The sequence below is a fragment of the Cheilinus undulatus genome, linkage group 15, assembly GCF_018320785.1.
Source record: "Cheilinus undulatus linkage group 15, ASM1832078v1, whole genome shotgun sequence".
Taxonomy (NCBI): Eukaryota; Metazoa; Chordata; class Actinopteri; order Labriformes; family Labridae; genus Cheilinus; species Cheilinus undulatus.
This window is the reverse complement of record NC_054879.1, coordinates 22,943,032-22,961,488: the sequence shown is the minus strand read 5'-3', so window position 1 is coordinate 22,961,488 and position 18,457 is coordinate 22,943,032. Positions and strand designations below refer to the sequence as shown.

At 40.8% G+C, this 18,457-nt stretch overlaps 1 protein-coding gene across 7 annotated transcripts in view; it reads right to left on the bottom strand.

The window, feature by feature from the left end:
* Nucleotides 1-18,457, bottom strand: part of dgkh (diacylglycerol kinase, eta) — a 102,274-nt gene that overhangs the window by 12,672 nt on the left and 71,145 nt on the right. For 4 of the 7 annotated variants that reach the window (XM_041807141.1, XM_041807138.1, XM_041807143.1 and 1 more), the window contains 14 exons: nt 18,055-18,367; nt 16,297-16,428; nt 10,847-10,981; nt 10,619-10,736; nt 10,392-10,502; nt 10,147-10,243; nt 9,916-10,023; nt 7,621-7,734; nt 7,395-7,529; nt 7,147-7,307; nt 6,939-7,044; nt 6,373-6,465; nt 6,125-6,244; nt 5,840-5,945 (listed from right to left, as the gene is read on the bottom strand). In XM_041807141.1, the coding sequence (XP_041663075.1) occupies nt 5,840-5,945; nt 6,125-6,244; nt 6,373-6,465; nt 6,939-7,044; nt 7,147-7,307; nt 7,395-7,529; nt 7,621-7,734; nt 9,916-10,023; nt 10,147-10,243; nt 10,392-10,502; nt 10,619-10,736; nt 10,847-10,981; nt 16,297-16,428; nt 18,055-18,367 (1,849 nt within the window). Of the gene's footprint in view, nt 1-5,839; nt 5,968-6,124; nt 6,245-6,372; nt 6,466-6,938; nt 7,045-7,146; nt 7,308-7,394; nt 7,530-7,620; nt 7,735-9,915; nt 10,024-10,146; nt 10,244-10,391; nt 10,503-10,618; nt 10,737-10,846; nt 10,982-16,296; nt 16,429-18,054; nt 18,368-18,457 lie in introns of all 7 variants that reach the window. The other 3 variants (XM_041807142.1, XM_041807140.1, XM_041807144.1) reach the window with 1 other exon arrangement.

Sequence of the window (18,457 nt, the reverse complement as noted above, 5' to 3'; positions counted from 1 at the left end):
TAAAATAATCTTTCCTAATACCAAACCTTATCACAAAGATGTGGCTGGTGGTATTGTATTTTTCTCTATTTCTTAGGTAGTCATAGGTAAAAGACATCTAGTATTTCAAATCTAAACAAAGTTGAAATCATCTCATTAAGATTCCTTTATCAGAGGTTGTCTTGCATTTTAAACCCAAGTATCTATGCAACCATCACAGTCACGATGATAACGCTAATAGTGGTGTTAAATCAATGCATTGGTACATCCCTTTACAAAAAATCCCCTAGGCATCAGCACTGTTTCTGTTTCTCTCTTCACTGTTGGGGTTTAAGAGCAATATGGCAGCGTGGTTGACAGTTTCAAGGGCAACTAGTGGCAAGCAGCTGTTTAGATGGAGCATTTGACTGGGAATGTGGGCTCAGCTGCTAAAACTATTACTTATCAGTTTAACCGACTAATTATTCTGGTGCTGACCATGGAGAGATCAGACTTTAACCGTTTAGCCATGCAAGCCTGTTGTGAATATCCTAATTATGTTAAATTTATATGAAAGGGACAAAAACAACTTGTAAGTTCAAAAGTTTATTGTGTTTTTGTTGTAATGGCTGTAACATACAGCTGTTTAATGAGGCATACAGTATTATGCGCAGCCTGTGAGTGATAATGTGTGCCTCTGCCCAGTTCATTGTCAGATTGAGAGCTGTAAAGGTTATCACATGTTAGTTTGGTATTAGGCTGCAGACTGGCAGACTGTAGGCTTTAAACTAAGCTACAGAGTAACAATAACATTGACACATTAAAAGATAGACACTTTGTCGGCTATGGAGCTCTATCCCGGAACCTAAACCCCTGACCTGAGAAAGCCCTTGGCGTAATTAACATTACATATATGATGGCAATTCTATTGAAGGGCTCTGTCCAAGGGTGTTTCTTTGTTTGTTGTTGTTTCTTGCCATTAACTTTGTCTAGTAAGTGGCTTTGTCAAATCAGGCATTTGGGTCCTGAGTCTGCAGCTGGAAAGCGCTGAATGCTAGGTGTCATTCCTTCAACCAACATATGGAACTATTCCTTAAAGTGTTTAATTTTTGGTAAGGCTAATGTACTTAAATGCATTAATTTCTCTAATGCAGTAATGAAAATAGTTTTAAAATTTTTTTTTACCTAATACTGATAGACGTCTCAGTTTCTACTACAGTTATGGCAGCCAATGTGGCAGCAGCCACAAATCAACTGAAGGATGTCTCTCTCTTGCATGCAGTTTTGATTGCAGATTTGGGATATTTCTATTTCATTTTATTTCATTGTCACTTTTGCTTCTTCAATATAATTGATGTAAAATAAAAATAATTCTTTTATACAAGGCAGACCTGCAACACCTGGTGTTGATTTTGATGTAAAATCCAGAAAGCCAATGCAGCATCTGCGTATATATACATCTATAGTTTTACTCTTGTCACACAGCACATGAACAGTATATGAACATGTCAACCCACAAACTCACAAACTTTCTTGAATCATCGAAGGAAAAAAGATGGAGAAAATGGAAAGGAGAGGAAAAAGGAGAGAAAATGGCAGCAGCTGGCGGAGGAGGAGGAGGAGGAGGAAGGCATTCTGGGTGGGGGGCATGCAAATCATCCACTGATATGTGAAGATACAGAGAAAGTGGAAGGAAAATAACGCGGTCTGCAGGAAACACAGCCCAACAAATGTGATGGTAGGAAGAGCTTCCACTCCTACACCTGACTCCCACTTTGTAAGCCACCTAGAAATCTCCTGTTAACTTGCAAAACTTAAAATGTTTAATGAGCATTGACACTTGCTTGTTTCCTTGCAGGCTCTCCATATTGCTGCCATGTCGTTCTCCTGACTTTACACTCTATGACACCATGTTGATGACTGAACGAGAGCATGAATGGAGGGGTCAGAGTGTAGGTTGATGGGTGGGGTCAGACTATGAGAACTAACACCTCAGACACACTTGTGCTTCTGCAGTACAGTTTACCTTTGTGCATGAATTTCAACATAAATGTGAGGGGAACAAAGCAGAGACAATGTCTTTTTTGTGTGGATATCCTTTTAAAGACTTCAAACAAAAGTAACTGTCATTAAATAAAGGATGGACTAGCCGCAAGATTTTTATTTTACAGGTATCACCAGTAAAGGTGCTTCATATTTGAAGTATGAAGTCTATTTGACCAAAAAATGACTGCTGTAGCTGATGAAATTATGCACCATTCTTACTTCTATAGATTGCACTATATACACAAGATGGTTTGTCAGCAGCTGCATAAAAACCCTTGGAGACAGTGTCCGATCAAAGTATTTCCACTAAATGTATTTTTTTTCTTTCTTTAGGTAGACGAACTATTAAAGATGGGTACCGTATCTTATAACAAACAGAAATAAGGAGACACACATCACTCTTTCCAAAGCTGCAAGGCTCTCTGCAGAACCAAGGATGTGCTTGTTTGCCACTGCTTTGGGTAGTAAATCAGTAAATTAAATTAAATTTCAACAAGGTATTTGTGCCCTAATGAAGGCTTAAGCACTCACTGAAGATCACATAATCCCAATATTGCCGCTTAGCACAACTGACAGACGACATAACCAACCACATGGCCTTTAGCTGCCACTGCAAACCTACAGCCTTCAACAGATCAATGGCCCTCGCATGCAAGCTCCCGGTAGCAATGACACAACCCCCCCCCCAACACATCTATGTAGAATGATGAGCAGCAACATCCAAGACAATCTGGCTGCAGATCATTTATCTCTGATGGCCACTCTCACAGATAGTTCACCTGAGACACTGTATATCTCAGTACAAACACACCAGAACTTTTGAAAAAAAAAAAATATATATAATAATAATAATAATAAAAATAATAATAATAATAATAATAAGTAAATAAATTGGATCAAACTTCCATTTAGGGTAAGGGTAAGAAAAGTTACCAAAAGTTAAAAGTAAAAAATCTGACCTGCAAAACCTGATCACCAAAGGTTAAATAAAGCAGAGTAAATAGACTGCTCAAAGGAAAAAAGCTCTTCCACCATTAAAACACTCTAACTTTGCCTATGCAGCTTCGTTAGGTGTATGAGCTACACAGAGCTAATAATAATAATCATAATAAATTTACTTATAAAGCACTTTCAGTCAAAGAGCTGTACATAGAGAATCTACATACAATGTAACTACATATAATGTGGCTAAAGCTAATGTTGCTAAAGCTCACATTGCCCATGCTCACTAGTTAAAGCCTATGTTGCTAAACCTAACTCATCTATCGATAATGGCACTATGGAGCTAACAAAACTACCTAGCAAAAGTAGCTAAAGCTAAGTTATATACATAGTTATATGTATATACATAATGTTATATACATAGATTAGCTTCACCTATGTTTGCTAAAGCTCATGTTGCTAAAGTTCACATTGCTAAAGGTCATGTTGCTAAAGCTTACTTAGCTATAGATAATGGAGCTATAAAGCTAACTTATCCACGTAGCTAACATAGCTAAGTCTAAGCTAGCAAAGCAGCTATGTAAGCCAAGTAGAAATGTTGTATACATAGATAAATTAGCTTTAGCAATGTTTGTTAAAGCTTGTGATGCTAAACTTAACTTGGCTACTATGGCTTATGTTGGGGTGTAATTAGTTAACTAGTGTAGCTATGTTATCTTTAGCCAAAGCTTACATAGTTAAACTACCTATGTAAGCTTTAGCTATGTTTGCTAAAGCTTATGTTGTTGAAGCTATCTTGGCTACACTGGCTTAAGTCGTAAGGCTAATTACATAGCTAGTGTTGCTATGTTGGTGTAAGCCTAAGCTAAAGAATCTAGAGCAAGCCACCATTTTTGTAACTTCTTGTACAATGGGTCTGTATATAATTTAATCCCACATTAGACCTCTGACCTTCTTTCTATTTTATTTATGAAATGATGTTTAGTCTGTAATGTTTGTAATGTCATTCATTTTTGCCAGACCTTGTTTATGAATACACAGAAACTGGAAATACATTGTACCGACAAATTACAACACTTCCCTTCTGATATATAAGGTGTTACAGATGAAGGGTCTGCAGCAAGACCACTCTCACCATAGCTGGGGCTGTCAACAGGGAACTCCTCTTGGATGGTGCTTCACTCGGTTAGTCCCACAACACCTCCAGAGGGCTGAACAATCTCTCTGGCATCTCAGAGCCACCCACCGAGCCAACATGAAGACCTTCCCTCATTCCATCACAGCCCAAACAGCACCACAGCCTTCAACCAAGGCTTTTCTTTATGCAAGCTCCAGCTATCCTACGTATAACATATAAAAAACTGTATTATAAATAGATGGGTTAAGTGTTCTTTCTTTGTCAGTGGAGTCTGTGGTTTTGAAGGCAGTGATCTTAGTAGAATCTCATGCTTTGTTCTATTTGTTTTTAAAAGTCAGATGTCAGAGCTGGGAATGACAACACACCAGAATTAATCATACTCTAGTTACTATGAGTTGGAGACCAGGGCAATGAAGTGTGTCTGATTTTACTGGGTCGGAACTCTGACTTCAGTAAGTGTGCATTCAGGATGAGGATCCAACAAGCATCACTGAATTTCCAAGTTCCTAGATTAACCATTAATTCCCTTAAAGCAGCAATCAGTAACTTTTTCACAACAAGATAATCGCTTAAGTTATTCTAAAGTTGCAATAACTTTCAATGGTGAGAAAGCTTCCTATCCCGTTTCCACAGAGCACCCCAGTCACCTGATATCAGCACTGTGTAACTTTGGCCCACTTGGCAGTGGGCTGTAATTTTCTCACAGGAAGTAAGAACAGATTTATGGCACTAGATCACACACCAGCCCTCAGCTCAAAAAAAAGGGTTGACGTCAACCAAAGAAAAATGGATTTAAATAACTCCAAAGTACCAACCAATCCACTGGCTGTTCAAAAGAAAGCACACTATCTCTAGATCCTAATCATGATGGACTAGTCAGTGCATCCTGTCCAGTAGTCTAAATTAGCTAAAAAAAATAACATTTCAAGCTTTTTTCCCTGCAAAATAAAAAAATGTATCAAACTTATAATGTTATACTTAAATAATAAAAGGAATCAGATTCAACCAGCATCCACCTGTCTATGTTTCTAACCTCCAGTGCTGCCACTTTCTTCCTCTCTCTTTCTCTCTGCAATTGTCCAACTAAATAAGATTTTGGTCCGATGTGAGCTCACTGACCAGCTAAACAACCAACCAAGTGGATGGTGTCAGCCCTAATAAAAAGATGCCAGTTCGCCCACCTTAGTTCTGTGTGATACAACAGCTGAGGCTAACAGAAGGAAGATGGCTGTGACAGATGAAACCAAAAAAACAAGAGAGAGTGACTGAAAGAGAAGCCAAAGTAAGATAAATATTGGACAGGCTTCTGGGCTCTCACCAGAGCTGTAGTAGGCAGCAATTAGTGCACCTTCTCAGTCAAGTGGGTTCTTTGGCTTCTAATAGCACCTTTGGTGGCTTCACCATCCTCTGCTGTAAACAAATATACAATCCCTCTGAAGGTGAGCGAGACCTTCTCAGCGATGTTGCTGTAAAAAAGCTTTCTCAGTAGGGATCATTTCTGAATTGTTGTCAGACATCAGTGACTAACATATTCAGTGGGTTTTCTTTGATCGGACGCATTGCCTCTAATGGTTATGCTGCAGCTATTTTTTCCTATCTTGCAAGGAACCACAAGCAATTTGGCAACAGTTTAAACACTGTGATTATTAAGACCCTAAATATGAAAAACATTGGTCTGAAACTGTGAAATGAGACTGTTAGCAGCCTTTTTACATGTTCTGCTCTCTAAAAAGGTAAAAATGGTCACTCTCCTACCTGACTGTGGGCTCGTCTTCTTGGCCGCCTTCTCCTTCTTGAACTTGGGCACTATGCGAAACATGCTGCTGCGACTGTTCCTCTTGCCGTAACCCAGAGTATGGTCCTGGTACATAAGCACAGTCAACCTATAGCCTTTCATTTAGCTACCCAGCTCTCCCGTTAACTGGAGCCATGTTATCGTAAAAACATACAATGTGATGAATGATTTTAAAGTGATACTGATCCATGTATTTTTACAAATATATGTTCATGTTGGTGTCGGTGAACACTGGGGATGCTCACCTCCTCATCATTGGGCTGCAGTATGTGGTAGAGCCATGGGATCTCTCCCAGTTTGCCCAGTTCCAGCTCCACACTCTGCAGAGCACTGGACAGCTGCTCCTCTTCTGGAGGGTCCAGTTGCTGCAAGGAGAAGAAACAAGTCTGGATCAGCTACAAGCATATCTTCACAAATTATGACTAGACAAAGAGAAAAGGTAAAGAATGCACTTCAAATATTAACATCTCAATTCCAGCCTTTAATGACTCACCAGAGAGACTCGTCCCACCAGCAAAGACTCTGTCTCGTTGTACAGAGCCTTCACGGTGCTCGCCACTTCTATCGCTGTGTTCCTGGTTAGACTCTGAAAACGAGACAGAAGAGTGATTAGGTACAATGTTACACACCTGATGGTACATACCTGAATCACAACTAGTGCCGTCAAAGATTCCCAACCAATCCTGGAGCTGGAGCTGAGTTTACCAGCTGGTCGTTTGCTTGTGTAGCGTTATGTTGAACTTAAAGTTATACCATGAGCACCAGCTGAACTTAAGCCCTGTTGAAGTTTCCCCCGGGTATACCTTTAACACCCAGGATGGAGCAGGCATACACTGGACTTGTAATATCAATGCAGAATGCATGGCAATGATCTGATTAATTTTCATGTTTTTTAATCTGCATAAGAAGAGGGTTCAAAATGCTAAAGGTTCAAGAAAACGTAACCTCTACCTTGTCCAAGTGCCTACAACTCTCCCAAGTGAATCACAAAGTGCATCCTAAATGATACACATAGAATTAAAGACATTATCTTTTGTGTATTTGGTGTTTATAGCTCACCTCTGGGAACTTGGGATGTGTTTTGTTGATGGCGTGAGATGCAGCGTTAACAGCATGAGCCAGCTCCTGTTCCAATAGCCCGTAAGTCTTTGCAGCCTCACAGATCCTGAGGATGGACACAGTGTGTTAATGAATACAAATCACGATAAAATTAGGATACATTCATGGGTTCTGCAGGGATCTGAGAGAACTGATGGCTCATGTTTACCTCGTGATGAGCTCCTCTGCAGCACGGGCACACATCTGCACCAGGCTGGCCTCCTCCTCTGTGGCCAGGTCCACAGACTGTTGTGGGTAGAGGTGAGGCCTCAGAGGAGGCTTATCGTACTTCAGTTTGTCCTCCCATGACTTCAGCGTGTTCTCAAACGCCTGCAAGAAGACTTGCAGCATTAAGAATAAAGAACATACAGCAATACTCAGAGAAGCTTTGTGCATTTAACAGTATCTCCCTCTCACCCTGTCTCTGGTGAGCATCTGCGCCCTGTTCTTGTGCTGGATCTTTATGACTCCAGGTGGTTGGATCCACGCCTCCCCGTCTACCTGAATGGGAACTCCCTCGTCACCCAGGATGGTGATCTTCACTGTCCGACACTGTTTACAGAAGACACGGTAAGCTCAAATCTGCATAGTTCCATCTATTTCTGTGTTTGTTCTCCAGATTTTGCTCAGTGCATGTTCTAACCTGTGCAATACGGTGGTGCTGCAGCTTGATGACTCTGGACACAGCCATCTGCATGCTCCCAAACACTGCAACCACCTCCAGGATCTTATCATCAAAGGATGGGGCACAGAAGATCTACAAAACAATAATCACATTCAGAAACAATGTAAAATGACTGTGTTAGTGGTGAAAATCGCAGGCTAACTGATAAATTGTCTTTTAATATAAAGACAAGAGTCTGACAGAGGAACAGCTATCTCTAGCTTGGCTTTTCATCGAATCACCGTATAAATTCCAATTGGTTCTGATCTTTTCATTTCATTTGCAGACAATAACAAAATATTAAACTGCCCCTGCTTTATCCTTTGATGTAATTGTGACAAAGAGGATCTCTGAGGCTGTTTCCCTGCCTGTCTTCTACTTCCCTAAAATCCCCTTTAAAAGGAGACATTTCTCTCGATCAGCTCTGAATCAGAGATGAACTGTTGTATTGATTTCTGCCAGAAAACTGACAGTGAAAAGGTCAAAGAAAGGAGGAATCAGCATCTGCTTGAGTCAGCAGAAAACAATGCTGGACAGGAACATGTCAGGGAGATTAAAGTCATTAGAGGTGTTGTCATGTGGAGACTCAACCACTAGATGGCAAAAAAATACATTCAGCAAAATAATGATTTTTGCTGCAAGACCAAAATAACATCTTCTCTTTTATTTGGGAGATTTAGACCAACTAAGAAGGTTTAAATCTAAACTTTCAATTAAATATAAACTTCAATAAATAAAAAAAATCTGCAGTGAGTCAAATTGTAAGAGTTGGGGTAAAACTTTAAAATTTCTACTAGGCAATGAATGAGTAACTCACTGCAAGTTAGCCACATGTATATTTAAGTAACTCATCAATTGATTGGGTACTTAATTCTTAATTTGTAGAAAAAAACCTGTAAGACAAGGCAGGAGTTCCCAAACTTTACCATGCCACAGATCCCTATATTGCATTAGCTTTTTGCATGGACCCCTATCTTGCAAAATTTCTTAAATCCATTGCACATAATGATGGAAAATATTCAAAATTAAATATATACCAAAGTTAAGCTGTTTTCAGTAATAGACAACAACAGCTTAAGAACGTTGTTGTTTAACAAATACTGATATCACCTTTTCCAAGTCTTCATTTGTTGTTGTTTTTGTTTTCCACAAGAAATACCATACCCAAGTACTATTGTACTGTAAGATGTTCTATCCCTAAAATTAAGTCCACCACTGCTCCTTCACATCTCATTTCACTTTAAAACTCACAGACAGCTTAGAGGACAAGTTCGAAAACACCTGAACCTTGTGATATCAAACATTTACTGTTCACTTATCTACTTTTTAATCCTTTACAAACCCTCATTGTGTAGCAGATAGTTAATTCTTTTCCTGGTTGCCAGGCAGTTACTCATGTGCTAACTGACATTGATGCAGTGCATACACTTCAAGATAATGGTGCCTATTTGGGGCTTGATTCCCCACCCATATACTATCTTACAGATCATCTTAAAATTCTACAGAATACCTTTTAGGAACATATAACAGCGATTCCCAGCCTTTTTCCTCTGCAAAAAGACAGGGTATTAAATATTACAATCAGAAATCCTATTGTGTGGAGGACAGCTGAGCAGGCAGTCTGACGATTGTTACAGAATGACAGCTAATCAGGATGGAAGCTGACTGAAGGTGGAAGGACCATGGCAGTGATGGTTAATGTGACTTTCTGTGGCTCTCCCTGAATTTAACAGGAACCCAGAAAACCTCCTCACAAGTCCTTCCTGCTTGTCATCTGCATTATTTGTTTGACCAAGTTAAGGTTTACCAACCTAAGACAAAAAACAGGCTGATCTATTCAAGACAAACAGAAAGCTTTGATAGTAAGTCACATCTTTGTGGGTAATTTTGATGAAGTTTCACTAAATGTCCTCTCCTCACTCCAGCTTCCTTCTCTCCAGTTTAACAGTTATATAACTGCTACTGCACGAACTGGATGAGTGTGTCCAAGGGTAACCTCTGCAGGGCAGATCCCTAAGCAGCCCTCATGCTCTGAGCCTTAAAATAAACAAGTAAAAATATCTCTCTGACCATCCCTCTCCCTGCACCCCCAGGCCATCGGGGTCATGTTTGACCAGTACTAGAGTCGCCTTTTAAAGTTTAACACAAAATAAAACTAAAGAAGAAGGAAGGGAGGAGGAAAGTTCAGGGATGTGGGCAAGTTTTAGCTTCCAAAAGTAACCCCCATTATTTTCTTATCTTTTTGGACCAGGTTGATCATAGCAGAGTACTCACGTCATCCTCCTTGGTGCCGCCCCAGAAGTTGGTCCCGCCTGCGTAGCTGGGAATGTTTAAGACTGCGATCCCCTGAAGGCTGGGCAGAGGGATGTACTGGCCGTCACACTGGGAAGAAGGCAAAGTAATTGAGCATAGTCAGAGATGTTTATGAAGGGCACAGAGAAGGTGTTTGTGGCCTCAGCAGAAATCGGTGTGTCTGTCAAGTTTAATGATCATCAAATCTCTCACCTCCAGCTGCACCTTCTGCTCCAGGTTCTTGTAGGTTCTCTGCAGAAGCTCCTTCGTGCCCAGAACACCGTACCACATCATGTTCTTGGTGCGACTCCTATGTAGAAGATAAATGAGAAAGATGATTTTATTGTTCATCATTAATACATTTTTTAGATAAGTGGAAGCTTACAATGATAGAAAAACTTTTAAAAAGACAGATGTAACATAGACATCTACTTGAGAGCACTGGAATTTTGCCTCACCTGCATTTCTCTGGATGCTCCTCTCGCTTGTTGTTGAACTCCAGTGAGATTTTTGCATCCAGGCCGATGCCGAAGTAGTTATTCATGACACACTTCTCCATGTAGCCCTCTCTGGATGCAAACACATGAAGAAAAAAAGTCAGTTAAAATGAAACTTTTGTACACATATCAAAGAGAAAAAACAGAGACAGGGTAAAAAAAAGGGGGATAGAGAAGCGTGCTCTTACAGGGAGTCAAGGTCAGGGTCGATGAAGGGCGTGGCACCAAAGGGGTCGATATTGGCGAGTAACATCTTGCTGATGATGGAGCTGCCAGCGATGGAGGCTGCCAGACCTGCTCGCAAACCTAAAAATACACAAAAACATCAGTCACATGAGGCTGGAGAGAACCTGTCATTAAATTCTCTTTATGCTCATCCAATATATTGCATTCAAATGTGAGTTTGTTTATCATACCGGGGCAGATGATCCGCGTGTTGAGCACAGGTAGATTCTCCTTGCTGGTGGTGAACGGTGTAATGGTGAAGGAGCCACATGACTGGGTGCTGCGGCTCACCCTCCTCTCTGTCGGTGAACACGGACTCTTTGCAGCTGAAAAAGAGAGAGAAAACAACAGCTCCCTTAATATTTTTCATGGTATGCTAAACTTTTTCCCTCACTGACTTCATAAATTTTCACCCCCTTTAAAGTGACAGACCTAATTCAACAGAGGTCAAGCCAAGTGGTGCTAGTATCACCTGATCATCTGAGTGCAGTGAATTTGTCTCAGTGGTTGTAGTATAAAGACACCTGTATCTAGAAGGTCCAGTCACAGGTTAATCAGAATTCCTGGCTACCATTACACCATGAAGACATCCCCCAGAGTTCAGTTAATTCCATCACCAAGGAAGGAGTATGGCACATGTGTAAATCTGCCTAGATCAGGCCGTCCTCACAAACTGAGTGAGCATGCAAGAAGGAAACTAGTGAGAGTGGCCCCAAAGAGACCTGTGACTACTCTGAAGAAGTAACAAGCTTCAGCAGCTAAGATGGGAGAGACTCTGCATACAACAACTGTTGGCCAGGTTCTTCACCAGTGAAGGATTTATGGGAGAGAAAGCGACAAATAAGAGAAAAGAGAGAGCCACTGTTGAAGAAATCTCAGATTAAATTTGGACCAGAGTTCACCAAAGGCATGTGGGAAACTCCATGGTCGCGTGGAAGAAAGTTCTTTGGTCTGATGAGACCAAAATGGAGCCTTTAAGCCATCAGACAAGATGTCAAACACTGCACATCACTGCGCTTCTCAGCAGCCAGCCCTGGAAGGCTTGTAAAGGTAGAGGATAAAATGAATGCAGAAAAATATCCGAAAATCCTGGAGGACAATCTTATTTAGTCTGCAAGGGAACTATGGCTTCAGAGAAGATTTATTTTCCAGTAAGACAATGAGCAGAAGCATACAGCGAAAGCTAAACAGAAATAGTTTAAAGACAACAAGGTGAATGTTCTGGGGGGGCCAAGTCAAAGCGCAGATCTCAGTCCAACAGAGAATTTGTGGCTGAGCTTGAAAAGGGTTGTTCAGGCCTGATCCCCATGCAACCTGACACAGCTTTAGCAGTTTGAAAGAAGAATGGTATAAAATTGCAGTGCCCGGATGTCCAGGGCTGATTGAGACCTATCCACACAGACTCAGTTCTGTGATTGCAGCCAAAGATGACCCTACTAAATATTATGTGTATTTTATTAAATCAATAAGAGGGTTAAGCATCCAAGGGGCCTAATACTTTTTATAGGCACTGTAACTTACACCAAAAAGGAAATTCTATTGGTTGGTTTGTTAGTTGTCTGAGAACAAATCACTACCAGCCAATTTATCAATATGCAGTGTTGATTTGGCTCCATGTACATCCTACAGAGACTGAAAGAATCCTTCAGAATAAAAGCGGGGAATCATAAAAGGTTAAAGGTCATAAAACATGCATTTTGGAAATAAAAGATGGCACATAGCAGTTACACATAGCATGATTTGAGTGTTAAGTGTTTGTGATGTCATTTTGGCAATTTACTGTAACTGATGAAGTTACAAGCAAAAAAAGTTCAGCAATTTTGTTGTTTCTAGTCAGATGTACAGTATATCTGAAATCAATGCCTGTTTATCTAAAATCCTGTGCATTAACTAAGACAGATTTTTTTGCTGTAACTTGAATGCTGAGAATTTTAAAGTAACTTTGGTTCTGTGTGCTTCATTATGTGCTGCTCCTCTTTTTTAGCTCTCAGCAGTTATGCATTTTTCCACGTGAATGCACAATGACAGAGTCTGAACATTGCGTGTTTGCCACACAACAACTTTGCTCATGCTGACATCACGTGAATCCTCTGCGGGGCGGCAAATACATGCAATGCTTGCAGGCCGCAGAGGCTTTTCAACGCTCGCTGCAAGAAACAATCCTCTGCTTTCCCTCCATGTGTTTGCTGATTTTTATCCAGGTCAGGAAGGAGAAAGGAGGCAACACCAGGACACAAGCAGAGGGTCGGACTGATACCTTCAGCTCGTCCAACGGGCTGGAAAATGTTTGGAAGGAAGGAAGCAGGCCGATGATAAACAGGAAGAACTTCTGCCCCAAAGACAATAACACATCCTGTGGCTGATCCACAAACACTCACCGAGGCACATTAGACATTTACACCCACAAATGAACCTGCACATAAACAGGCACGCGTGGATTTAAAAGCTGCACTGCCACCATCCTCATGTTTTATTAAAGACACTCTAGTTTGTGCAGAAGACTGGAGACAGAGGGATATACAGCTCAAACTGGTGCAGGCGGAGGAATATCAGAGCAGAGCAGGCTGTCTCTGAGCTCTTTTAGCTCCAATCCTTCAGTTTATTTACGACAGGAAACATGATTTACGTCAGCAACACTTTTTCCATTCAATAGGTGTCAGGATCTGTATGGAGCAGAGAAAAATAGCCACAAGGGGGCGACATAAAAATTCTGTACATTCTACTACCATACTGCAAACTGCAAAGACTATAATACAACATTGTGTAACTTTCTGAGAACTGTTTGAGTGCAAAATCCTATGGTTGTGTGCATGTTTTGTTACTGTATATGCATGTCTTTAACTTGTGCGCTTTTGTGCAGAATTAACTGATCTTTTTAATTCAGAGTGTGGATGCATCCAATGATGTCTCCCAGCTGCATCATGCAATGTTTTGTTTCTGTCACATCATTGTCACTAATTTGCATACATTTTTCAACAAAGACAGCAAGGATGTGAGATGGCTCACTCCTAATCAATATCTGCTCCAGAAAACATTGACATATTTAATGTATGTACACTAGGGGTGTAACGGTACAGAAAAATTTCAGTTCGGAACGTACCTCGGTTTTGAAGTCACAGTTCGATAAGTTTTTGGTACGGTAATTTAAGCAAATACATTTTATTTATTTTTTTTGTTAATTGTATCAAAACAAATAAGCTGAATAAATTACATTTAAATTATTAATAATACAGCAACCTCCTTCCAACGGTTCTTTAATGATTAACAATATTAATAAATAAATACATTTTTCAATTACTAGGTTTTTTAATTAATATGACATATTTATACCCATTCTTTAAACACTTAAATTTCCCAGCCAACTTAAACGCATCATCACACAACCGTGTATTAGCTTTTTAAGTAGGCAAATTAATGTCTATCCTGCTGATTTCAATGCGGATTTCAGCACTGGATTACTTTTTTAACCAATGGGACCTACTACAAAGTTTGGGAGAACTTTTCACAGCCCATTTTGGCGGATTAAGAGGTAAGAGCCATGTGAAATAAGAGGATAACTTTACCTATGACACAGCTGCAGACATTAAGGAGTTCCCTCTCCCCCCTCCTCCAAGGCTGATGGTTGAAGGTAAAATTAATCTGATTCATGAGCCAGAGCTAGTGTGTTATAATAAAAATGATCTTAAAAAACAGGAAATTCATAACTGGCTGGTGAGACGTTTTGTTGTTCCTCCTAGTTACAGTGACGTACTTGTTTGAGTGGTGCCTTTTCAAATGCTTTGATTGGTCAGCGGGACGACATGCTGTCAGTGACACAGCTGCTGATTGTGTCAGCGCTACTGTTGTTGTCTCTGTCCACTGTTGTATTTTACTGGGAAACAAAGTGTTCCAAAACAGGACACTTTTATCTGGGAATATTCAGGCTGTTGCTGTTGTTTGCTGTGGTTGTGTGGTTGCCAGGACAGTGTGACAGTGTCTTGCGCTCTGGTTTTTTGTCTTTCTATGTGGGCTTCATTCCACATTTATTCGTTTGGTACACGTCTGTACCATACCGAGAGGCCTGTACCGAATCGGTATGGTACGAATACAAGTACCTTACACCCCTAATGTACACCATGCAAGAAACAAACAATAGCACAGTGATTCTCAACTGGTGGCCTGAGGGCCACATCAGCCCCCTCACAGCTTCTCATCCAGCCCCCCAGGAGTAAAAAATATCCTGAGGAATTAGGGTATCTTTTCTCTTTGAATTCTATACAGCTTTCAAAGTAAACCCAAAACAATAAATCATGAGAAAGTTTTAACTGGAACAACTTCATGTTTGATGGGTTTTACAGAGATCCACCTGTATGAGTTACAGCTCTTAGTCTTTGCATGGTGAGGCATCAATAAACCTAGTGGTTCTGTCTGGGACCACCATGCACCATGAAGCTGTGGTCCTGTTGGGGCCTCGGTGAAAGCCAGCCTGTGGCTCCTTCTCCCTCATATCATTCCCCACTCTCTCTTCCCAATTTGTGATTCTATCTCATCTGTCCATTCTTGATTGAAGCTGCTTTTGTTTTTTGGAACAATTATCTGCTTCAGACTTTATTTTTTGTGACTAAGAATAAGAAAAAAAATACTTGTATCCTGTATACACCATTCATGACTTGGCATTTTGGCATCAAATCTATTGATGGACAACAAAAACAGCTCCAGAAATGTGTAGCTAAAATATCTGGGCTTAAAATGACTGATCTCACTGTTAGTGGCTTAAAATTTCACATAACTAGGAAGAAAATGAATGCTTAAACAATAATTTATTAATAAGACCAAAAATATTTGTTTTAGTTGGTTTATTGAAAAATCTGGCCCCAAGAGTGTCTGCCAAGAAAAGCTGACTCTTGTGCAAATGAGTTGATGACCCCTGCAATAGCATAACCAGTAAATCATTGATGATTAAAGCTGTTGGCACCAATTTTGACAAAAACATCAATTAATCTTTTCATCCCCAATTCCAAGGTTTATTTGGGGCATCTTTCTCCCTTTATTTCAGGGGGAGGGAGTGGGAAATTACGTGCTGGAAAGGAGCCACACATCACTGATGCTAAAGAGCAGCAGTGAAACCTTCTGCTCTAAAAAAAACCTTTAAAATCAGATTCTTTATATTTTAGCTTTATGTTTTACCCAAACAAAGCACAGAGTCGAGTAGAACACTGTAGCTGCATGCCATTATGCAGAAGGATGAGCTTTCTCTGACAGTAAAATCCAAAACTAAAGCATGCATCTCTGCACTTCATCACATGTAACTTTAATGTTATGTTAACCTTATCAAAGCAGTGTTGGATTGTTTCAAGAGTACAATGGACGTTGTATTGATTGATATTATGTTTAAAATTTGTGCAAAGTTTGAAAAAAATATCTCAAGGAGTTCTAGTCTGAAGTGTGTGTGACTCTTTTAAACAGAATCTTTTACAGGACAGTCACTGAGCACAAAGGCAGCAGGCAGAGTTGAAGACTAGGAGACCAAAAGGTGAAGCTGGATGGGTTCAGTGATCTGGAAATGGTCCAGGATTAAAACTTGAATGAGAGCCAATCAGGTAAAAGGGTTTATAAATCAGGTCACAGACTTGAATCAGCAGCAGGAGGTGTTTGTACTTACGTGGCACCGCTTCAAGCTCCTTTGTGTCCTCGTCCTTCTCGCTGTCTCTGTTCTCCTCCTCGCTGTCCTTCCTGAACTCGATGGGAGACGGAAGCTCGGTGTCCTCTGTGTGGGCGTTCTGCTCGTCCACCACTGAATGGAGAAAAGATGGGAGACAGAACAATGAGACCGGGGTCGGGGCTCTGCTGCAGTCTGTTCTACATCATGCTGGGAAGTTTTAACAGCTTGAAGACATCCAATCATTATAAGAATGGCTGAAACTTGTCTGTCTGTATCCCCTGCTGCAACTGGAAGAGATGATCCCATAACTCTTTACTTCAGTTTCCACTTCTTCTTTTTTTCTGCCTGTCTTGTAGCTGAATATAAGGTGAGTGGTGAGTTACCTGCTATGGCAAAAAACAAGAGGATCCAGACTTTGGAGCTGTCTGTTTGTGCTTTAAACAAATACTGAGGGGGCATACGTATGCTGATAGGTTGTTCATAGATGCTGAAATGTCATAGCAAATAACTCAGATGAAGGGCTGGAAGGGATTTCTACATTATCAAAATGACACGTTTTTGCGCCATCTATTGCTCTGCCAACTACTGAAACTGGGAAAACAAGTCTTGAGATACTTTTGAGTCCTGAAAGTGGTGACGCATTGATAACCTGACTCGTCAAAGAGACAATTTCATATCTCTATTGCATGGCTATATTTCATATTCATCTGTGAAACCTCCAACAGAGGGCATTTGAGAAGAGCAGGACTTTCAAAAAATTCTTGAAAAGGGATTGGACAAATGTTCTGTCTCTTAAATTCACGGCGGGTCAATCAGAGCAACAAGACTACATGAGAAACATGGTCCAGTTCTGTACAAAGTCAAGTGTATAGTGTTTGTTCAGGCAGGCCACGGAGTCAAACGCTGCCACACTGGGATCAGCTGATCTCACCAAGCCCTCATCAGCACAGCTGATTCGCTCTTCAAATGCTATTGGCTAATTGCACACATGCTGCCATTTCCATACTGCTCTAGCCTGTCTACTCTTCACTGCTCCCTCTGCAAGCTGCTTTTTGCAACCCTCCTCCACCCCAGCTCCTTCTTTTATTCTGCTTCTGACTTAATCAATGTCATTCTGTTGCCATGATGCCTGCTCTGCTCTGGGGTTTTTGCCACTTCTCTCCCAGCCTCAGGCTTTCCTCCACAGGAAAGGCAGGAAAGTGCTGTTCCTGCCAGATGCTTTCAACGCAGTTTATCAGAAAGGCAGAGGGACCCCAGAACAACCACACCACCAAGTATAAATAACAGCAATGTTCAAATTAATAATTGCTGCTAAAGAAAACCAGCTTTAACTGCAAATCATATGTGTTTCCTGACTAAACTTCCACCTGTAGCTACATTCAAGCTAACTGCTACACTGGAGGCAGCCATTGCTATTGGTTTACAGTTTAACTGACTTGTTTACTTTCTTTACATTACAATTGTTTTGCATGAAAAAAGAGAGAAAAACATTGTAGCATATTTGGATATTGCACTGTGGCATTTGCATTATTCTCAATGCAATTTTCGCAACTTGACAGACTGAATCACGAGCTACATCAGCACCTGGTCTTTGCAACTGCACAGCTCACACAGCTGCAGCTAACCCCCTGCAATGTTCTGATATGTTGCTGCACCACTTATCTTTAGTCTGAACTCGTCAGACGTATTTAAAAAGGCTGCCATGAAAATTTTTTTGACATATAATAAAGGATTTGATCTCCATCCATCTCCTGTTACCTCTCTCGGCCTGCTCGATGATCTGCCTCACAGCCTTCTTCAGACTGTTGGCTCTGAGCATCAGTTGCTCTCTGCTTTTAAACAGCTGGTGTGGGGAACCTCCTCCTCCTTTCTCCGTCTCCTCCTCCTCCAGCTTCTCTTTCAGCTCCGTCAGGCTCTCCTCGCTCGCCTCCTCTTCCTCATCTTCCTCATCGTCGTCTTCCTGCTCCTCCTCAACAATTGGAGGCGTGGAGTGAGGGAGCGGAGGAAGAGCCTGGCACTCGGTGTTTAACGTCTGCAGGAGAGAGTCCAGCTTCTCGTTCAGGATGCCACACTAAGGAAAAATAGAGGACAGCACATTAGTCGGAATTAAATATGAAGAGAGTGGTCTTACAGGAAGGGAAATAAAGTGATTTTTTTTTGT